The sequence below is a fragment of the Bos mutus genome, chromosome 19 (genome assembly GCF_027580195.1).
Source record: "Bos mutus isolate GX-2022 chromosome 19, NWIPB_WYAK_1.1, whole genome shotgun sequence".
In the NCBI taxonomy this organism is placed as follows: Eukaryota; Metazoa; Chordata; class Mammalia; order Artiodactyla; family Bovidae; genus Bos; species Bos mutus.
The window spans coordinates 7,218,901-7,235,923 of NC_091635.1; the positions used below are offsets into that span (position 1 = coordinate 7,218,901).

At 62.1% G+C, this 17,023-nt stretch overlaps 1 protein-coding gene across 6 annotated transcripts in view; it reads left to right on the forward strand.

Annotated features, from left to right (window-relative positions):
• The window catches only part of TMEM94 (transmembrane protein 94), a 35,928-nt gene extending 18,991 nt beyond the window's left edge, over positions 1-16,937 (forward strand). For 2 of the 6 annotated variants that reach the window (XM_070389066.1, XM_070389064.1), the window contains 30 exons: positions 3,748-3,867; positions 4,575-4,702; positions 4,980-5,116; positions 5,276-5,478; positions 5,844-5,995; positions 6,501-6,603; positions 6,828-6,914; positions 7,121-7,237; positions 7,612-7,668; positions 7,917-8,021; positions 8,117-8,281; positions 8,462-8,677; positions 9,202-9,517; positions 10,073-10,246; positions 10,606-10,708; positions 10,821-11,038; positions 11,964-12,145; positions 12,235-12,403; positions 12,619-12,734; positions 12,845-12,944; positions 13,288-13,396; positions 13,564-13,753; positions 13,982-14,059; positions 14,310-14,395; positions 14,825-14,906; positions 15,124-15,272; positions 15,355-15,449; positions 15,547-15,640; positions 15,799-15,969; positions 16,131-16,937. In XM_070389066.1, the coding sequence (XP_070245167.1) occupies positions 3,748-3,867; positions 4,575-4,702; positions 4,980-5,116; positions 5,276-5,478; positions 5,844-5,995; positions 6,501-6,603; positions 6,828-6,914; positions 7,121-7,237; positions 7,612-7,668; positions 7,917-8,021; positions 8,117-8,281; positions 8,462-8,677; positions 9,202-9,517; positions 10,073-10,246; positions 10,606-10,708; positions 10,821-11,038; positions 11,964-12,145; positions 12,235-12,403; positions 12,619-12,734; positions 12,845-12,944; positions 13,288-13,396; positions 13,564-13,753; positions 13,982-14,059; positions 14,310-14,395; positions 14,825-14,906; positions 15,124-15,272; positions 15,355-15,449; positions 15,547-15,640; positions 15,799-15,969; positions 16,131-16,203 (4,095 nt within the window). In that variant the 3' untranslated portion in view covers positions 16,204-16,937. The remainder of the gene's footprint in view (positions 1-3,747; positions 3,868-4,574; positions 4,703-4,979; positions 5,117-5,275; positions 5,479-5,843; positions 5,996-6,500; positions 6,604-6,827; positions 6,915-7,120; positions 7,238-7,611; positions 7,669-7,916; positions 8,022-8,116; positions 8,282-8,461; positions 8,678-9,201; positions 9,518-10,072; positions 10,247-10,605; positions 10,709-10,820; positions 11,039-11,963; positions 12,146-12,234; positions 12,404-12,618; positions 12,735-12,844; positions 12,945-13,287; positions 13,397-13,563; positions 13,754-13,981; positions 14,060-14,309; positions 14,396-14,824; positions 14,907-15,123; positions 15,273-15,354; positions 15,450-15,546; positions 15,641-15,798; positions 15,970-16,130) is intronic. The other 4 variants (XM_070389069.1, XM_070389067.1, XM_070389065.1 and 1 more) reach the window with 3 other exon arrangements.
• Positions 16,938-17,023: the final 86 nt, after the last annotated feature.

The following is a 17,023-nucleotide window of genomic DNA, read 5'->3' on the forward strand; positions in this document are numbered from 1 at the left end:
AACATGCGGGGGGCTGACTCACGGGGGCTCCGTGCTCACCTCCCGCTGCCCCTGGAGCTTCTGCCGCCCTCTGGCCCCTCCTTCCACCCCGGGAGGGGAGCAGACTCTAGGTTCCAAGAACCTGGAGGCAGAGAAGGAGCTAAACGATCGCTGGGTGGGGGACTCAGGGGGTTTGGGGTGCCTGAAATAAGACAGCGGGTACAGGCCAGCTGCAGGGCAGGCGGAGGGCAGTTGCTGAGTGTCCATGGTCTAAAGGCCCGGCCAGAGGAAGGCTGCGCCCCGGCTGCTCCCTTAGCCTTCCTGAGCCTGGCACCTGTTCCGGCCCAAGCCGCTCTCCGGGTGACCCCGCAGCCCCGTGGGCTTTGTCGCCCTTGCTTTCTCCTGCCCTTTGGCGCACAGCCTGTCCACCTCTGCCAGCCAGCCCTCCCCTGCCCGCAGGAGGTGTACTCACTTTAGTTTCTGGAGACCTGGCCTAGGCAAGTCTACCCTGGGAACTCGCAGTCCCTGCTGGGGAAGGGAGTTCGGAGGGTTGAGCCCGGGGGAGGACGGGGCAGGGGGAGGACAGGCGGGCCTCCCAGACTCTCTTCTTCCGGGGTTTTCCGGGACGAGAGGGGCAGGCATCCCCCTCCGGGGCCAGCCCCTTGGCCCTGGACAGACCCCTGGTCACCCTTTGCTTTTCTCTTCCTCCTTCTTGCCCCTGGAGGCTTTCTTCCCTCCAGCCAGGAGTCTAGGCAGAGGTGCTGGCCTTACCTGGTACTCCTTTGTTCTGGACCATGGGCTCTCGGCCCAGATCCCTGCCAGAGGGAGGTGTTTACCCTTAAGGGGGTGCCAGCTCCCTGCCTGGAGGCCCATTTCTTCCTGAGCTGAAATGACCAGTTCTTCCCTCTTGGAAGAGGCAGCTCTCATCTCATAATCCCCCAGAGCCTCTGTGGAGAGCAGGGATGGGGGGTTGGGGTTCAAGTGAAGGAGCTGGGAGGTCTTTGGGTGGGACCCACTCTGGGGTCCATCCTCACCCCTCAGGCTGAGAGAGCTGGCGACAAGCCCCCGGTGCCCAGTCTGCAGCCAGGGGATGCCACCTCAGGCCATCAACCCCTAGTGGTGGAGATGTGTATCTGGTGAGGGGCTAGGCTGCCATGGAATATGGAGACCCGCAGGGAGGAGGAAATCCAGAAACATTAGTGGACAAAGTCAGGGCAGGACCCCGAGGGTGGGAACGGAGAGGTAGGGCTGTGAACCCGGGCAGCCAGGGCCCCATTGGCTTAGTGACGCTTGGCCGGGACCCAGTGGATAAACCCAGACCCTTTCTTGGCGCCCCAGGGCTAGGCCTTCCCTCTCCTTGCTCAGAACTTTCCCTGGTGAAAGCCCACGTTGGTGCTCTTCAGGTTGCCCTGGGAAAGACTCACTGCTCCCCCAGGCCCTGTCTTTCCCGGGGGCCTTCTTTTCCCCTGGACCGCCAGCTGGGGATCTGTGCCTCAGATCCACCCAGAGTGGGCCTCACCTCCAGAAGCGTCGATTGGGTAGGTCTGGGGTGGGGACCTGGACTTGCACATTTGTAAAAGCTCTAGGCAGTTCTGCCGTAGGTCCTGGGTTGGGCTTGCCAGGTGGCACTAGTGGTAAAGAAACTGCCTGCCAACGCAGGAGATGCAAGAGATGCGGGTTCTATCCCTGGTTCGGAAAGATCCCCAGGAACAGGAAATGGCAACTCACTCCAGTGTTCTTGCCTGGAGAATAATCCCATGGACAGAGGAGCCCCGCAGGCTGCAGTCCATCGGGTCACAGAGTCAGACACGATTGAGTGGCTGAACACTTGACAACCCTCATTAAGGTGTCCTTGATACCCGTGAAGCTACACGTACGTTCGTTCATTCATTCATTCAGCAAGTATTCATTGAGCCGCTGCCCTGTGTCTGGTGGGAGAGTATAGACATGGAAGAATTCACCACCTGTTTTCAAGGAACTGGCTGGCTGTCTGGTGGGGGAGCCAGACAAGCAGACCTATGGCGACAGCGCTCTGCGGCGCCGCCTGTGAGCCAGGGCGCCCTGGGGTGCCTTTGGAATACCAGCCTCCTGCAGTACGTGCAGCCCTGGGCTTTGGGAAATTTGCCAGAGCGGGTGGTGTTTGAGCCGAGTCTCAGAGAAGTAAGAGTTGTCTGGGGCAGGGAGTGTGTTCTTGGCTAGGAAAATGCAGGAAGATGTTGGCACATGAGCTCACGGAGCTGGGCATGTGGCAGGAACAGCAGGAGAAGAGGCTGGAGAAGATCCCAGACCATGCTCAGGAGTCTGGGCTGGATTTTAAAGGGAAACAGGGTCAGTTGATCAGATGCACGCTCCCTGGCTGGGATAGAAGGTAGGCACTGGGAGGCGGGAAGGGGAGGCAGGGGTTGAGGGGAGGGGCTGAAATGCCTGGGTGAGGTGGTAACTTGCAGGAGGGCTACTGGCTCTGGTGGGGAGAGCTGGGCGGCAGTTTCGGGGTTTCGCACGTGTCAACTCACAGATACCTATGAAAGAGCTGTGGATCAGTTCAGAAACAGGTCAGAATTTAGGACAGTGGTCAGGCTACAGGTCAGATTTAGGAGTTGGAAGCTTATTGCTGGCAGGCGAATTCCTGTGGCTGATGTTTCCCTGGAAACGTACACAGTGTTGTGGAGATGTCACAGGAGGGACTGCGGGGTAGGTGGACAGGACAGAGGAAGCGAGAAGCCCAGGAGAGGGGGTCTCGATGGCAGAGGTCAGGCTGTGGGGCCACAGAGGAAAATGTGCCACCAACCACCCTGTCCGTGCCTCGTTCACCCACCCTCAGCGAGCGGGAGTGCGGGGTGTGGTCGGTACAGGCCCTTTCCTGGGAGCGGCTGCTGCAAGGAGCAGCCTGGGAGCAACCTTTTTCTGAGCTTGTGTTCTTCCCGCCATCAGTGTTACAGTAGCTTCCCTTTAATGAACTGGTGATGACAGAAGTTGGTGGGGTTTTCCTCCTTCACGTTTTTACTAAGGAGAACTTTAAGCTAGTACCTCTAGATTAGTTCTCTTCTCCCCACTTAGAAAGCGGAAGTTGGTCTTTGCAACTGACCCCACAGACTGTTCAGTCCATGGAATTCTCCAGTCGAGAATACCAGAGTGGGTAGCCTTTCCCTTCTCCAGGGGGTCTTCCCGACCCAGGGGTCAAACCCAGGTCTCCCACATTGCAGGCGGATTCTTTACCAGCTGAGCCACCAGGGAAGCCCCTCACACTTAAACAATCCACATTTTCCAGCCGGAGAACTGGGAGAGATGGCCCCAGTGAAGTAAGGGGAGCTGGGCGGTGAGCACGGCCCAAGTGGTACTGGGCTGCTGATGGCAGTGGGTCAGGAGTTGAGTGAAAGGAGAGTTAGAAGACGCTAAGCCTAGAAAGGTGTTTCTGGTCCTGTTTATTTTACTTTTTGGCTGCGCCAGGTGGCCTGCGGGATCTTAGTTCCCCGACCAGGGATCAGGCCTGTGCCGTCTGCATTGGGAGCGTGGTGTCCTAACCTCTGGACTGCCAGGGAAGTCCCTCTAGTTTTGTGTTAAACTGGGCTTTGAAGAGCAGGGACTGTGTACCTGCACATCTTTTCACTCGGTGGGGAACATGCTCATGACCCCTACCGGTTGCCAGGGGCTAGTGAAGGGGAGGGAGGGCGAGGCCTTGGGAGGAGGGAGGAAGGTTCTGGTGAGGCCGGAGGGGAGGGGGCCTGGGCCTCCCGTGGGATGCCGAGCGCCACCCCCTCTCCCCTCCAGGGCGAGCCGCCCTTGGCCCTGGGCCTGTCCACCCGGAAGGCCCTCAGCATTCTGAAGGAGCAGCTGGAGGCAGTGCTGGATGGACACCTGAAGGAGCGGAAGAAATGTCTCACGTGGAAGGTGACGCGTCCTCCCGGGAGCCCAGAGCCTAGCTGGTGTCCTGGTCTGTGCGCGGGTGGGAAAGGAATTTGCAGACGTGAGGCAGAATGAGAGGAGAAGAAAGTTTTCTAGAGTGGGAGCTGCTGTTAGCACAGTGGGCCGGCTCGAGGGAGAGCCGAACCCTTTCAAAGGCTGGCAGCCAATTTTTATAGCCTCAAGACAGAGAAAATTCCTACTGGAGTGATGGCGTTAGGTGATGGGACGCCATAGGACTGATAATAGGGTGGGTATTTGACCTAATACAGGGTCAGGGGACTGGCAGGTTTAGATCCGGAGGCTCGTGGCAACAGTTGCTATGGGGCTTGGTCAGTCCCAGAGATTTTTATCCTGTGACCCTGGTCCAGGGCTCCACACCTGTGGCCGTGGTATAGGGCTGTACAGTTGGGGTGGCGGAAAAGCTTGAGAGGCCCATTCTCAGGGCCGGGACTCACCCTGTCCTCCTGGGCAGCATGACCCGACCGAGGCATCCCTAAAAATCAAAAAGGAGTCACGGTTCCTTTCAGAGTGGTGTCCCGATCCCCCAAGCAAGATGACGGAGGCAGCCACGGGGGAAGGATCGGGTAGGCTGGGGAGGAAGGCAGTCAGATCCTAGCAGGTCGGAGAGTCCCGGCCCCTTCCTGCCCCCCGCTTGTCCCCTGGCCTCTCACTCCCCGGCTCCTCCCCTCCAGGAGATGTGGAGAAGCAGCTTCCTGCACCATGGGAACCGCTGCTCCTGTTTCCACTGGCCGGGCGCCTCGCTCATGCTCCTGGCCGTGCTCCTGCTGCTCGCCTGCTGCGGGGGCCAGCCAGCCGGCAGGTACGCAGCCCTCGGCCCTGGGTGGGTGGGGTTTCTTCCTGCCTCTCGCAGCACAGGGTCTGGGCTTGTCCTTCTCCTGTCCCCGTACCCACCCGGGAGACAGGGAACTGCCCCCCGCAGTCAGAGCCTGGGTCAAGAGAGAATCTGCTTGGCCAGCTGCTGTCAGAAGCAGAAGGGAGTGGGGAGGGCAGTGTGGGGCCCTGGGTTGGCTGGGCTGCAGAGCCCCCCAACCCCCGCTGGCCAGGACCCCCAGGACGCCCTCCCCTCTTGCTGCCAGCCGCGGGGTGGAGCTGGTGAACGCCTCAGCGCTCTTCCTCCTGCTGCTCCTCAACCTCGTCCTCATTGGGCGGCAAGATCGGCTGAAGCGTCGGGAGGTAGAACGGAGACTGCGGGGCGTCATTGACCAAATCCAAGGTGAGGCCAGGCAGGGCGCGGACCTACAGAGGGGTCAGTGCTGGAATGAGTGGTGCGGGTTGACACAGGCCTTCTGGGGAAGCGAGGAGAGCATGCTGGATCCGGCTGGTGTGTGCGGAGCTCTGGGTGAGGCTGTGTCTGTCTTTCCACCTTCATCAGATGCCCTCAGGGATGGCAAGGAGGTCAAGTGGCCAGATGCCATGTATCCAGACCTCCACATGCCCTTCGCACCATCTTGGTCTCTGCACTGGGCCTATAGAGATGGACATCTCGTCAACCTGCCGGTTAGCCTGCTGGTAGAAGGCGACATCATAGCTCTGAGGCCAGGCCAGGAATCCTTTGCTTCCCTGCGGGGCATCAAGGTAGCTGGGGGCTCCTCTCCTTCCCTGGAAATTTTGTGGGAACGTCCACCAGCAGTGGTGGGAGGGTCCCAGGGCTTAATCCTGACGCTTGCTGCCCAGCTCACGGGTTTCCTGGCATGTGCTATAGGAAAAATGGAGAAAAGCTGGGACATCTTTCTCTTCATCATGTTCTTCCTTCCCTGTGATCCTTAAGTTGCTAGGAAACCCATCCTCCAGGCTCTGCCCAACCCACCCCAGGTGACTCCTTGCTCACTGATGGTCCTTAACCTGGTGAGATGTCTCTGCTTCGCTGGAATGGTCAAGGAAGAGTGGCTTCCCCGGAACCCACTGATTACCCTCCGCCTGCTCCCCTTCATCTCTGGCAGGACGACGAGCACATCGTCTTGGAGCCGGGAGACCTGTTCCCCCCTTTCTCACCACCCCCGTCCCCCCGGGGAGAAGTGAAGAAGGGGCCGCAGAACCCCCAGCAGCACCGGCTCTTCCGTGTCCTCGAGACCCCCGTGATCGACAACATCAGGTGGGGGCGCTGCGCTGTCCCCCAACCTCTCCCCCCAGAGCCTCCCCCTGTGAGCCGTGAGCCGGCGATGGCGACAGGAAGGAGCCTGGTTCGTACCCGGGCCCCTTAGAGCAGGCATCTGCGGGGCCTTCACTTTAGCTTCTTGTGAGGTTCTTTTTTTTCCAGTTTGTTGGGCTGTGTCAGGTCTCAGTTGTGGCTTGCAGGCTCAGTAGGTGTGATGCGCGGTCTAGTTTCTCCAAGGCATGTGGGATCTTAGTTCCCCATCCAGGGATCGAACCCATGTCCTCTACACTGCAGGGTGGATTGTTAAGGAAGTCCCTTTCGTGAGAATTCTTCGACTGGGTGATTGACCCCTTCTCAGTCTGGACTCTGAAGGGACAGCTTCAGAGGTGGCCATGGGCCACAGTGGCCTGGAGGCCATTCTCCCAGGGCCAGGGCCTGGGAGGGGAGCGGGGAACTGCAGGACCCAAGGCTCGCCCGAGTGTAGGACCATCTCTTTCTGCAGGTGGTGCCTGGACATGGCCCTGTCCCGCCCGGTGACCGCTCTGGACAACGAGAGGTTCACAGTGCAGTCGGTGATGCTGCGCTACGCGGTGCCCGTGGTCCTGGTGTGTGCGGCCGGGCCGTGGCGGGGGCAGCTGGGGGCTGGGGGCTCGGGGACCCTGGGAGCCAGACTCAGGCAAGCCTGTGAGCAAAGACAGGAGGGTCCAGGTGTGAGCCGGCCAGTGCCAGGGGTGGGGGAGTGTGAGTGGTCAGAAGGTGGGGTGCCTTAGAGCCTGAGTCCCCCCTGGGAGGGGTGGCGTTAAGGCAGTGTCTCTCCTGTCCCCAACAGGCCAGCTTCCTCATCACCAACGCCCTGCGCTTCATGCTCAATGCCCCAGGTGTCACCACCTGGCAATACACTCTCCTCCAGCTGCAGGTAAGACTGCCCTCTCCTCTCTTTCCCCAGAGACTGGGTCCCCTCGTGGTGCCCTGACTGCCCCTCCCACCCCCAGCCCAGGGGCCTCCCAGACTTCCGCTTTGGAGCGCCTGCTTTCCTTCCCCACTTCCTGCCTGCTGTCCCCAGCGGTCCTTGTTGCTCAGGGGAGGGCCCCAGGCACCTCAGCGGGGCTCGCTCTTTCCCAGGTGAATGGCGTCCTGCCCATCCTCCCCCTGCTCTTCCCGGTCCTCTGGGTCCTGGCAACCGCCTGTGGAGAAGCCCGTGTCCTGGCCCAGATGAGCAAGGCCTCCCCCAGCTCCCTGGTCAGTAGTTCCCGGGCCTCAGGGAGGGGGTGTGGGAAAGTGCAGAAAGAGCCAAAGACAGGAACAGAAAGACAGAGGGGGCTGTGCCCCCAGCAAAGAGGGCAGAAGTGCAGCCACCCCACCTCCCGCCCTGCGGCCCAGCACACGGCCAGCCCTGGGCAGCTCTCTGAGGGCTCCGCCTCTCTAGCCAGCAGGGTCTCCAGACTAGGCCCCGGGGATGGCCAGGCATCCATCCACCCTTGCTCTCAGCAGACGGGTTCTGGGGCTGCCCGGTGTCCTTCATGGAGAGGTGCGAGGCCCCCACCCGCCGGCTCCAAGGCCTGCGGGACGGTGGCAGTTTCCTTCCCAAGTCTCACGCCCTCTTCTCTGTGCAGCTGGCCAAGTTCTCGGAGGACACTCTCAGCAGCTATACAGAAGCCGTGTCCTCTCAGGTACCCTCACCCGGATGGATGCTGGCCCTGTACCCCCAGCCCGAGCTCCCCAAGGCCCCTTCTGGAGCCCCCAGGTGCCCCTGCATTATGGCCTTGAGCCTCCCTCTCAGAGCCCCTCTGGCCCCCCGTCCCATGTGGGTAACGTGTCACTGCTGGGGGGGCACACACTTCCCCCAGACCGTTTCCTCTGTCGGTCCCCAAGGCCATCTCCAGGGAAATGTGGCCGAGCACCTTGTCTCTGCCCCCAGGAGATGCTGCGCTGCATTTGGGGCCACTTCCTGCGGGTGATCCAGGGGACGTCGCCCACACTGAGCCACAGCTCCAGCCTGCTGCACAGCCTGGGCTCCGTCACGGTGAGGGCGGCCCCGTGGGAGGACCCCGCCTCGGCAGGCGGCTCTCCGGAGCACCCCGGCAGCCTGGGAAATGCCGCACCCCCATCCCCCTGCAGGTCCTGTGCTGTGTGGACAAACAGGGGATCCTGTCGTGGCCCAACCCCAGCCCGGAGACCGTGCTGTTCTTCAGCGGGAAGGTGGAGCCCCCGCACAGCAGCCACGAGGACCTCACAGACGACCTGTCCACCCGCTCCTTCTGCCATCCCGAGGTGGAGGAGGAGGTGCGGCCTGGGCCAGGCTGGCGGCCTCCCGCTGGGCGAGGCGAGGCGGGAGGAGGAGGAGGGCTCAGGCCTCAGGAGCTGCTGTCGAGACGGGCCCCGGGGGGCCGTAACTGCCCGGCCTCCTGGCCCGAGGCAACGTCAGGAGCGGGGTCCGAGGCCTGTGCTCCTTGTTCTCCTCAGCCCCACGAACGCGACGCCCTCCTGGCCGGCTCCCTGAACGCCCCGCTGCACCTTTCCAATGAGCAGGAGCGCGGCGGCCACTGGCCAAGCGACGGTCCCAAGGCGTCCGAGCCCCACCCTCACCACCGGGCACATGGCCGCAGCAAACACCTGTCTGGCTCCAGCGTGAGCTTTAGTAGGGACACCGAGGGCGGCGAAGACGACGACCCCAGCAAGGTGAGGGGAGCCCGGGGAGCGGCCACCTCATCCGTTGTGAGGCACCCTGGCCTCTTCTGCTGGGGGTGCTGCAGAGGCACCGCCCAGCCCGGGTGGGCGGAGCCCGGGGCTCAGACATCCCGGCCCCTGTTCTCAGCTCCAGAGGCCTTGTGCCTGGTTCTCCCGCAGAGTAGACCCCTCCCCCTTTTTCGGGTTTGGTGACAACGGTGGTAATTGGTTGGGGCAAGACCCTTCCTCCTTCCTCCGCCTTCAAGAGACAGAAAGCCAGTAAAGATATCCCTCTAAAAATACTTCCTCTGGCTGAGAGAGAGGCTTCGCCGTTTCTTGCCCAGTCTCGACAGCCTCCTCTGAGCTGGTGACAGTGTGGCTGAGCACAGATGGGTGCAGAGGGGTGTGGGGAGGGTTGGAAGAGCGTGAGCAGGAGCACGCCCTGCTTGGGGGGGTGCCTTCTCTCAGGGGAGCTGCCTGTATCACCCCCTCCAACTTCAGTCTAAGCTCCCTGCCTTCCTCCTCCTCTCCTCCAGACGCAGCACGGGCCGGAGGGCGAGCCCTACGAAGCCGAGGACTTCGTGTGTGACTACCACCTGGAGATGCTCAGCCTGTCCCAGGACCAGCAGAACCCCTCCTGCATCCAGTTTGACGACTCCAACTGGCAGCTGCACCTCACCTCGCTCAAGCCGCTGGGCCTCAACGTGCTGCTGAACCTGTGCGACGCCAGCGTCACCGAGCGGCTCTGCCGGTTCTCAGACCACCTGTGCAACGTCGCCCTGCAGGAGAGCCGCAGCGCCGTGCTGCCCGTGCGTGTGCCCTGGGGCCTCTGTGAGCTCGCCCGCCTCATCGGTATGCAGCCTGGCGACTCTTCCCAGGGGCTGGGCCACCGGGGCCAGGTGTGGCCTCGGTCAAGAGCACCGGCAGCCCTTTGTGTTTCTGATCAGCCTCTTTATCTATTCATCTATGTATTCGTTTATTTACCCATCCATGCATTTATTTATTTGTAGCTGTGCCATGTGGCTTGTGGGATTTTAGTTCCCCCTCCAGGGATTAAACCTGTGCCCTCAGCAATGAGACCCCAGAGTCTAAGCACTGGACCACCAGGGAATTCCCTGATCAGCCCCTTTAACCAGGCGCCATCGCTTGATGGTGCTCCCTTATCTGGGAAGATAACTGCCGGTGGGGTGGACGGACGAAGGGAAGCAGCCTGGCCTGACTGGGGTTCTCTCCCCTCCAGGAAGGGAGGGAGGTGTGTGGGGTGGGGATCCCCCCCAGAGACCCCAGCTCCAAACACACCGGGGCCAGGTGTGGCCTTGGTCAAGAGCACCGGCATCCCTTTGAGCTTCTGATCAGCCCCTTTATCTGCATGTTATCTGTTTATTCATCCATCCACCCATCCTGCAGGCTTCACTCCCGGGGCCAAGGAGCTCTTCAAGCAGGGGAACCACCTCGCACTCTACCGTCTCCCCAGCGCTGAGACCATGAAGGAGACCTCGCTGGGGAGGCTGTCCTGCGTCACCAAGCGGCGGCCCCCGCTTAGCCACATGATCAGCCTCTTCATCAAGGACACCACCACCAGTGAGCCTCCTGGGAGTGTGGTGGGGCGGGGCTCTTTTCAGGGTGTCTTCTCTCTAGGGAGCATTAGCTCTTCGCCGAGACTTCACACGTGGCAGAGATGGGCTTTGGGGACGGGGGCTGGGACGGTGGACGCCGTGGGTCGTGGGACTGTCTGGAGGACCGGTGGCCTCGTGTCCACGTTACGCACTCAGTGGCCTTGCGGATAGGTTTGTTGCCATGATGCCTGGGGGATTCCCATGGCCCGCCCCCCACCCAGGGGCTCCTTTTAGCATCCTTCTCAGGGGTGGCGGTATGTCCTCGGAGGTCGTCGGGAGGGGCGGTGGCTTGGGGCACTCAGGGCTTGGTCCTCCACTGCTCAGGCACAGAGCAGATGCTGTCCCACGGCACGGCTGACGTGGTCTTGGAGGCCTGCACAGACTTCTGGGACGGAGCTGACATCTACCCTCTTTCAGGTTCCGACAGGTAGGTGAGGAGGCACATGGCCAGTGGTGAGAACCATCGGCTCTGGCTGGGTACCCAGAGGTCGGGACACCCTGGGACTGCTCGTTTCACTTCCGCCCTGCTTCCCCGGCAGAAAGAAAGTGCTGGATTTCTACCAGCGAGCCTGCCTGTCTGGCTACTGCTCTGCCTTCGCCTACAAGCCCATGAGCTGTGCCCTGTCCTCCCAGCTCAATGGCAAGTGCATCGAGCTGGTGCAGGCGCCCGGCCAGAACAGCATCTTCACCACGTGCGAGCTGCCCAGCACCATTCCCATCAAGCTGAGCGCCCGCCGCGGCAGCTGGAGCTCAGACGGTACCGTGGGCCCCGTCCCCCGGGGCCAGGGGCCGGGAGAGCTTGCGGGGGCCTGGGTGAGAGCCTAGCAGAGGGGACAGCGGGCACTAGACCTGGAGCGCCGTGGTGGCTCCTGGCGACGTGGGCAGGTTCCTTAGTGTCACCTGTGTCCCGCTCACGGCCGCGGTGCTGCTGCCGCTGGGTGACGTATGGAAAAGCGCTTTCTCTGAAGGCTGGAAAGCAGTAGTGTTGGCTCCCCACTCCAGTGCTCTCGCCTGGAAAATCCCACGGACGGAGGAGCCCTATGGGCTGCAGTCCATGGGGTCTCGAAGAGTTGGACACGACTGAGCGACTTCACTTTCACTTTTCACTTGCATGCATTGGAGAAGGAAATGGCAACCCACTCCAGTGTTCTTGCCTGGAGAATCCCAGGGACGGGGGAGCCTGCTGGGCTGCCGTCTATGGGGTCACACAGAGTCGGACACAACTGAAGTGACTTAGCAGCAGCAGCAGCAGCAGTGTGTATAGAGCCTTAGCCTGATTGGAATCAGACAAAAGACCTGGTCGCAAACACTGCTACAACAGAGGGATTCAGAGCTCCATGCACCCCTCCCCACTCCGTCAGACACACAGCCTTCCGGGGTCTTGTGACCCAAGAGCCCGTGAACTGAAGCCAAAGCTGAGGGTGGGGCCCGCCTCCTGGCCCTAGACCAGGGATGGTCACCTGACTGATGAGTACCTTTCCTTGTCTCTCCCCCACCGTCCCCGTCCGCCCCCGTGTCTGTCGGCTCCTTTTCTGTCTTGGTTGTACATGTGTGTGGTCCCCTGGGGCCCGTGTGCTCGTTGATCTGGGCGTGGCGCCCACGTGTGTGGCCCCGGGCTGCCTCCTGGAACCCGCCGGCTCCTGGGTGTCCTGGCCGGGCTCTGCACCTGCTGCCTCCTGAAGAAGGGATCGGGGAGGTGCTGGAGAAGGAAGACTGCATGCAGGCCCTGAGTGGCCAGATCTTCATGGGCATGGTGTCCTCCCAGTACCAGGCCCGCCTGGACATCGTGCGCCTCATCGACGGGCTGGTCAATGCCTGCATCCGCTTCGTCTACTTCTCATTGGAGGATGAGCTCAAAAGCAAGGTTGGGGAGCCACCGACCCCTGTGCTCCCGCTGCCCCTTTCTCCACGGCTTCTGGGGCCCCTCTTGTCATCACCGTCTGCCTGGTGCAGGTGTTTGCAGAGAAGATGGGCCTGGAGACGGGCTGGAATTGCCACATCTCCCTCACGCCCAATGGTGACATGCCCGGCTCCGAGATCCCCCCCTCCAGCCCCAGCCACGCTGGCTCCCTGCACGACGACCTGAACCAGGGTGAGGGCAGAGGCTTGGTGTGGACACGAGGTGGGTGTGGGCCGTCCCCCTTCCTTGGAGCTACAGCTAGAAAGAACCTCCCGGGATCCCTCCTGGGAACCTGGCTCTGATCCCCTGCAGTAGCTACAGTCTATGGGGTGGGGGGAGAGGAGAGCTCGAGAAGGAAGTTTTGCGCCATCTTCAGGGCTAGGAAAGGCCCCCAGAAGGCTGGCCCCATGATGAGGGACAGGCTTTTGTCCCTGCAGCATCCCGAGACGACGCGGAAGGACTCCTTCTAATGGAGGAGGAGGGTCACTCGGACCTCATTAGCTTCCAGCCCACGGATAGCGACCTCCCCAGCTTCCTGGAAGACTGCAACCGGGTACTACTGTGCCCCTGGAGCCTTGGGGTTGGCAACGGGGCTGGTCCAGGGCAGGGGAGCCAGTGAGGGAGGTGGGGCCCTGAGGCCACACGCATCTCTGCTCCCTGCAGGCCAAGCTGCCCCGGGGCATCCACCAGGTGCGGCCCCACCTGCAGAACATCGACAACGTGCCCCTGCTGGTGCCCCTCTTCACCGACTGTACCCCCGAGAGTGAGTGCTGTGACTGGGCGCTCGTCCAGCCTGGGCCTGGGTGGAGCACTGCCAGCCCCTGGCACCCCACGGGCTCCGGAGGGGTGTTGGTTTCCCATGCAGGGAGCAGAGGAAGCTGGGCTGGGAGGAGCTGGGGAGTCTCGTGGGTAGGAGCCCAGCGTAGCCCATTCTAAGGACTCAGAAGTGACAGCGTTCGTAGAATGTTTATGACATTGGGGGTAGGATGGCTCCAAAGAGGGGCCTGATTTCTGTCGTCTCCTGCCCTGGCCTGTGGGTCTCTGCCCAGCGCCCCAAGTGGGGCTCCACGTGCCTGACCCTTGTGCCCCCAACTCTGCCCCCTCAGCCATGTGTGAGATGATCAAGATCATGCAGGAGTACGGGGAGGTGACCTGCTGCCTGGGCAGCTCCGCCAACCTGCGGAACAGCTGCCTCTTCCTCCAGAGTGACGTCAGGTCAGTGCAACAGCCCAGAGCCAGGACTCCCCATAACCGGCCTGGGCCTGGTGGGGAGAGAAGGAAGCGGGGGAGGGGGGGGGTGCTGGCTCCGTCCCCTGGGAGATGGATGGGGTCTTGGCGGACCCCAGCTGATGGACACCCTTTCCCCTTCCCATGCTGAGCAGCATCGCCCTGGACCCCCTGTACCCGTCTCGCTGCTCCTGGGAGACCTTCGGCTACGCCACCAGCACCAGCATGGCCCAGGCCTCGGATGGCCTTTCCCCCCTGCAGCTCTCGGGGCAGCTCAACAGCCTGCCCTGCTCGCTGACCTTCCGCCAGGAGGAGACCATCAGCATCATCCGGCTCATCGAGCAGGTAGGGGCTCGCGCATGCCGGGGGGCAGAGGTCAGAGCCTGCTAGGGTGGGGAGTCGCTGTGCAGGACCCGCCTGGGCTCCCGGGGGCACTTCACCTCCGGGTGCAGCTCTCCCAGGAGGTTTAGTTTGCCCCGGCCGCTCGCTAACGTGAACATCTGCCACATCTGGCTGAAGCGTATCAGCTGCAGGGTCTGATCGCGGCCACCCCCTGCCCTTCCCACTCCCTAGGCCCGGCACGCCACGTACGGCATCCGCAAGTGCTTCCTCTTCCTGCTGCAGTGCCAGCTGACGCTTGTGGTCATCCAGGTGAGGTGGGGCTGGCGTGGGCATTGGCACCGCACCCCCCTCCCCACCGCCAGCTCCTGTGCCCCGGGACCAGTTGAGAGGCTGGGAGGAGGCAGCACAGCCTGAGGGGCCCCCAGAGCCTCTGAGAACCTCCGCTGGCAGAATCGTGTCCCCTCCAGCCCTCTGGGTACAGGGCGAGGCAGCCCCGGGGCTCCTGGCATCTGACTCTTCGCTGGAATCTAATCGGGCTTCCCGGCTCTTCCTGGCCCAGTTCCTCTCTTGCCTCGTCCAGCTGCCGCCAATCCTGAGCACCACCGACATCCTGTGGCTGTCCTGTTTTTGCTACCCTCTGCTCAGGTGAGAGGCCAGGCCGCCCCCCATGTCCAGGATCAGGATGTCCCCGAGTGTCCCCAGGAGCCCAGGTTCAGGAAGCCATGCTAGTGCCCCCCACCGTGGGGGCCGCCCAGCTCCAGGGGGCTCCCTTCCTTGTTGTAGCCTGTCTGCCCAGCAGAGTTGCCCTCACTCTTGGGACTCCTGAAAAGCTTCTCCTAGGGAAGAATTGGACGACATGGGGACTTCCCTGAAGGTCCAATGGCTAAGACTCCATGCTCCCAACGCAGGGGGCCCAGGTTCAAATTCCAGTTGAGGAACTAGATCAGCTGGTGCAGCCAAGTACATAAATAAAAGTAAATATTAAAAAAAAAAGAAAAACGTAATTAAAAAAAAAAAAGAATTGGGGGACACAGGGTCACAGTCCCTATCCTTCACCGAATCCCTGTTTTTTAGCATTTCTTTACTGGGAAAGCCCCCACATAGCTCCATCATGTCTATGGCAACGGGGAAGAACCTTCAGTCCATTCCTAAGAAGGTAAGCGACACGGAGCCCATGGGCCTGGGCTTTTCCCAAGGAAGGTGAGTGTGGAGGGGGCTGAGCCCTGGGGGAGCGAGGAGGGATTCCATCAGGCCAAGGGGGCGGGAGGTATGGAGTTGGGAAAGCTCCTTGCTCTTATCCCCCCCGGGCCTGCCCACTTCCCGAGGACCCTGTGAACCCAGGCACCTGAGTGACGGGTCTTCGCTTCCCGCAGACCCAGCACTACTTCCTGCTGTGCTTCTTGCTGAAGTTCAGCCTCACCATCAGCTCGTGCCTCATCTGCTTTGCCTTCACACTGCAGAGCTTCTGCGACAGGTCCCGGGCCCGCAACCTCACCAACTGCTCCTCCATCATGCTGCCCAGGTGGGTCCCGCCCCTCACCCTCACCCCTGGGGCCACCTCCCCGGGGCCCCGAGGAGGCTGAGCCCACACATTGCCTTGGCAGCCACGTCGACAAGGCCCCAGCCTGGTTTGACAACTTCGCCAACGGGCTGCTGTCGGCTCAGAAGCTTGCCGCTGCCCTGATCGTCCTACACACTGGTGAGGGGCGCCCTGCAGCTGGGTGTGGGCCGGGGGGACTCCCCGGGGACAGGGCCTCTGGCCGTGGGAGGTCTGACATGCGCCACGATTTCCCCAGTCTTCATCTCCATCACCCATGTGCACCGCACCAAGCCCCTGTGGAGGAAGAGCCCCCTGACGAACCTGTGGTGGGCCGTGACCGTGCCCGTGGTGTGAGTCTCGGGTGGAGGGTGGGAGCCAGGGAGGGGCTGTGATGCGAGGTGGGCTTTGGGCCAGGGGCTGAACGGCACCCTCCGGGTGCGCCTCCTGCCGAGAAGGGCAGGGAAGGAAGCAGGGCCCCCCGGCTGATGTGGGCTGCCGCCTCCTGCAGGCTGCTGGGGCAGGTGGCCCAGACGGCAGTGGACCTGCAGCTGTGGACACACAGGGACAGCCATGTCCACTTCGGCCTGGAGGACGTGCCTCTGCTGACGTGGCTCCTGGGCTGCCTGTCTCTGGTCCTTGTGGTGGTCACCAACGAGGTCGTGAAGCTGCACGAGATCCGGTGAGCCACCGGCCAGGCATGTGTCCCCTCTGGGCTCGGGCGTGTTCCCTGGTCACCTCCTGCCTCACCCCTTCCTGCTGCCCGCGCCCCATCCTCTGCGTCCTGTCCATCCCTGGCCTCGGCGTCTGCGCTAACCTGGTCTTCAATCTCCACCCCACCAGAGTCCGCGTCCGCTACCAGAAGCGACAGAAGCTGCAGTTTGAAACTAAGCTGGGCATGAACTCTCCTTTCTGAGCCGCTGGCCGTGGCGGCCATAGATGCCGTGGTGTCTGGGGCTGAAGCCACACCCATTTCTGTGTCTGGGGAGTTGATATCATGAATGTTTCAGGGTTTGCTCTTGCGCCGCATGGCCCTGGAGTCCCAGCTCCCGGTGTCAGACCCAGCTGTGGTTCCCGCCCCGGGGCTTCCTCAGAGACACGGAGCTGCAGCCTCAGTCCAGGACCGTCTGGCTCTTCCTCGCCAGGGGGAGACCCCCGGGCTCTTGAATGTATGACCTCGTGTGCTTAGCAGAGGGGCCCTAAGCCCCCTCCACCTGTGGGCTGCCCCCCTCCAGGGCCCCCTGGCCTTTAGGCAGAGCCGTGGACCATGGGGCCTCTGGTGGGAGGGCAGTCCTGGGATGTGCCCACGGTCCTCCAGGGCGCCGCTGGAGGCCGGGGCTCCAGCCCCTCCCCGGGCTCCCATCGTCCTGTCTTCCTGGGGCAAAGCCCGCTCCTCCTCTGTGGGGGGCCTCATGCTGGGGCCCGAAGACGGAGCCAAGCCCCCGCCTGGTCCGAGAACCTCCTCCTGGGCCACCCTTAGGCAGGCCGTGGAGCCAGTCCTGGGGGCGCAGCCCGGGACCTCCTTCCAGCCTCAGCCCCAGTTACCCTGTGAGAATGTTTTTACTGGTGTATATTTTTTACTGGAAATGAGCCTTTTGAGAATGAATACAGACTGGTTTGTATTAAAACTTATAAACTCCTGAAGCAAAACCTGTGGCTGATCCCTGAGGCAGCCACGAAAGGGCCCACCCAAGGGTTGGGCCAGTGAGGGAGCCCCTCTCTGAAGGTGAGATGGG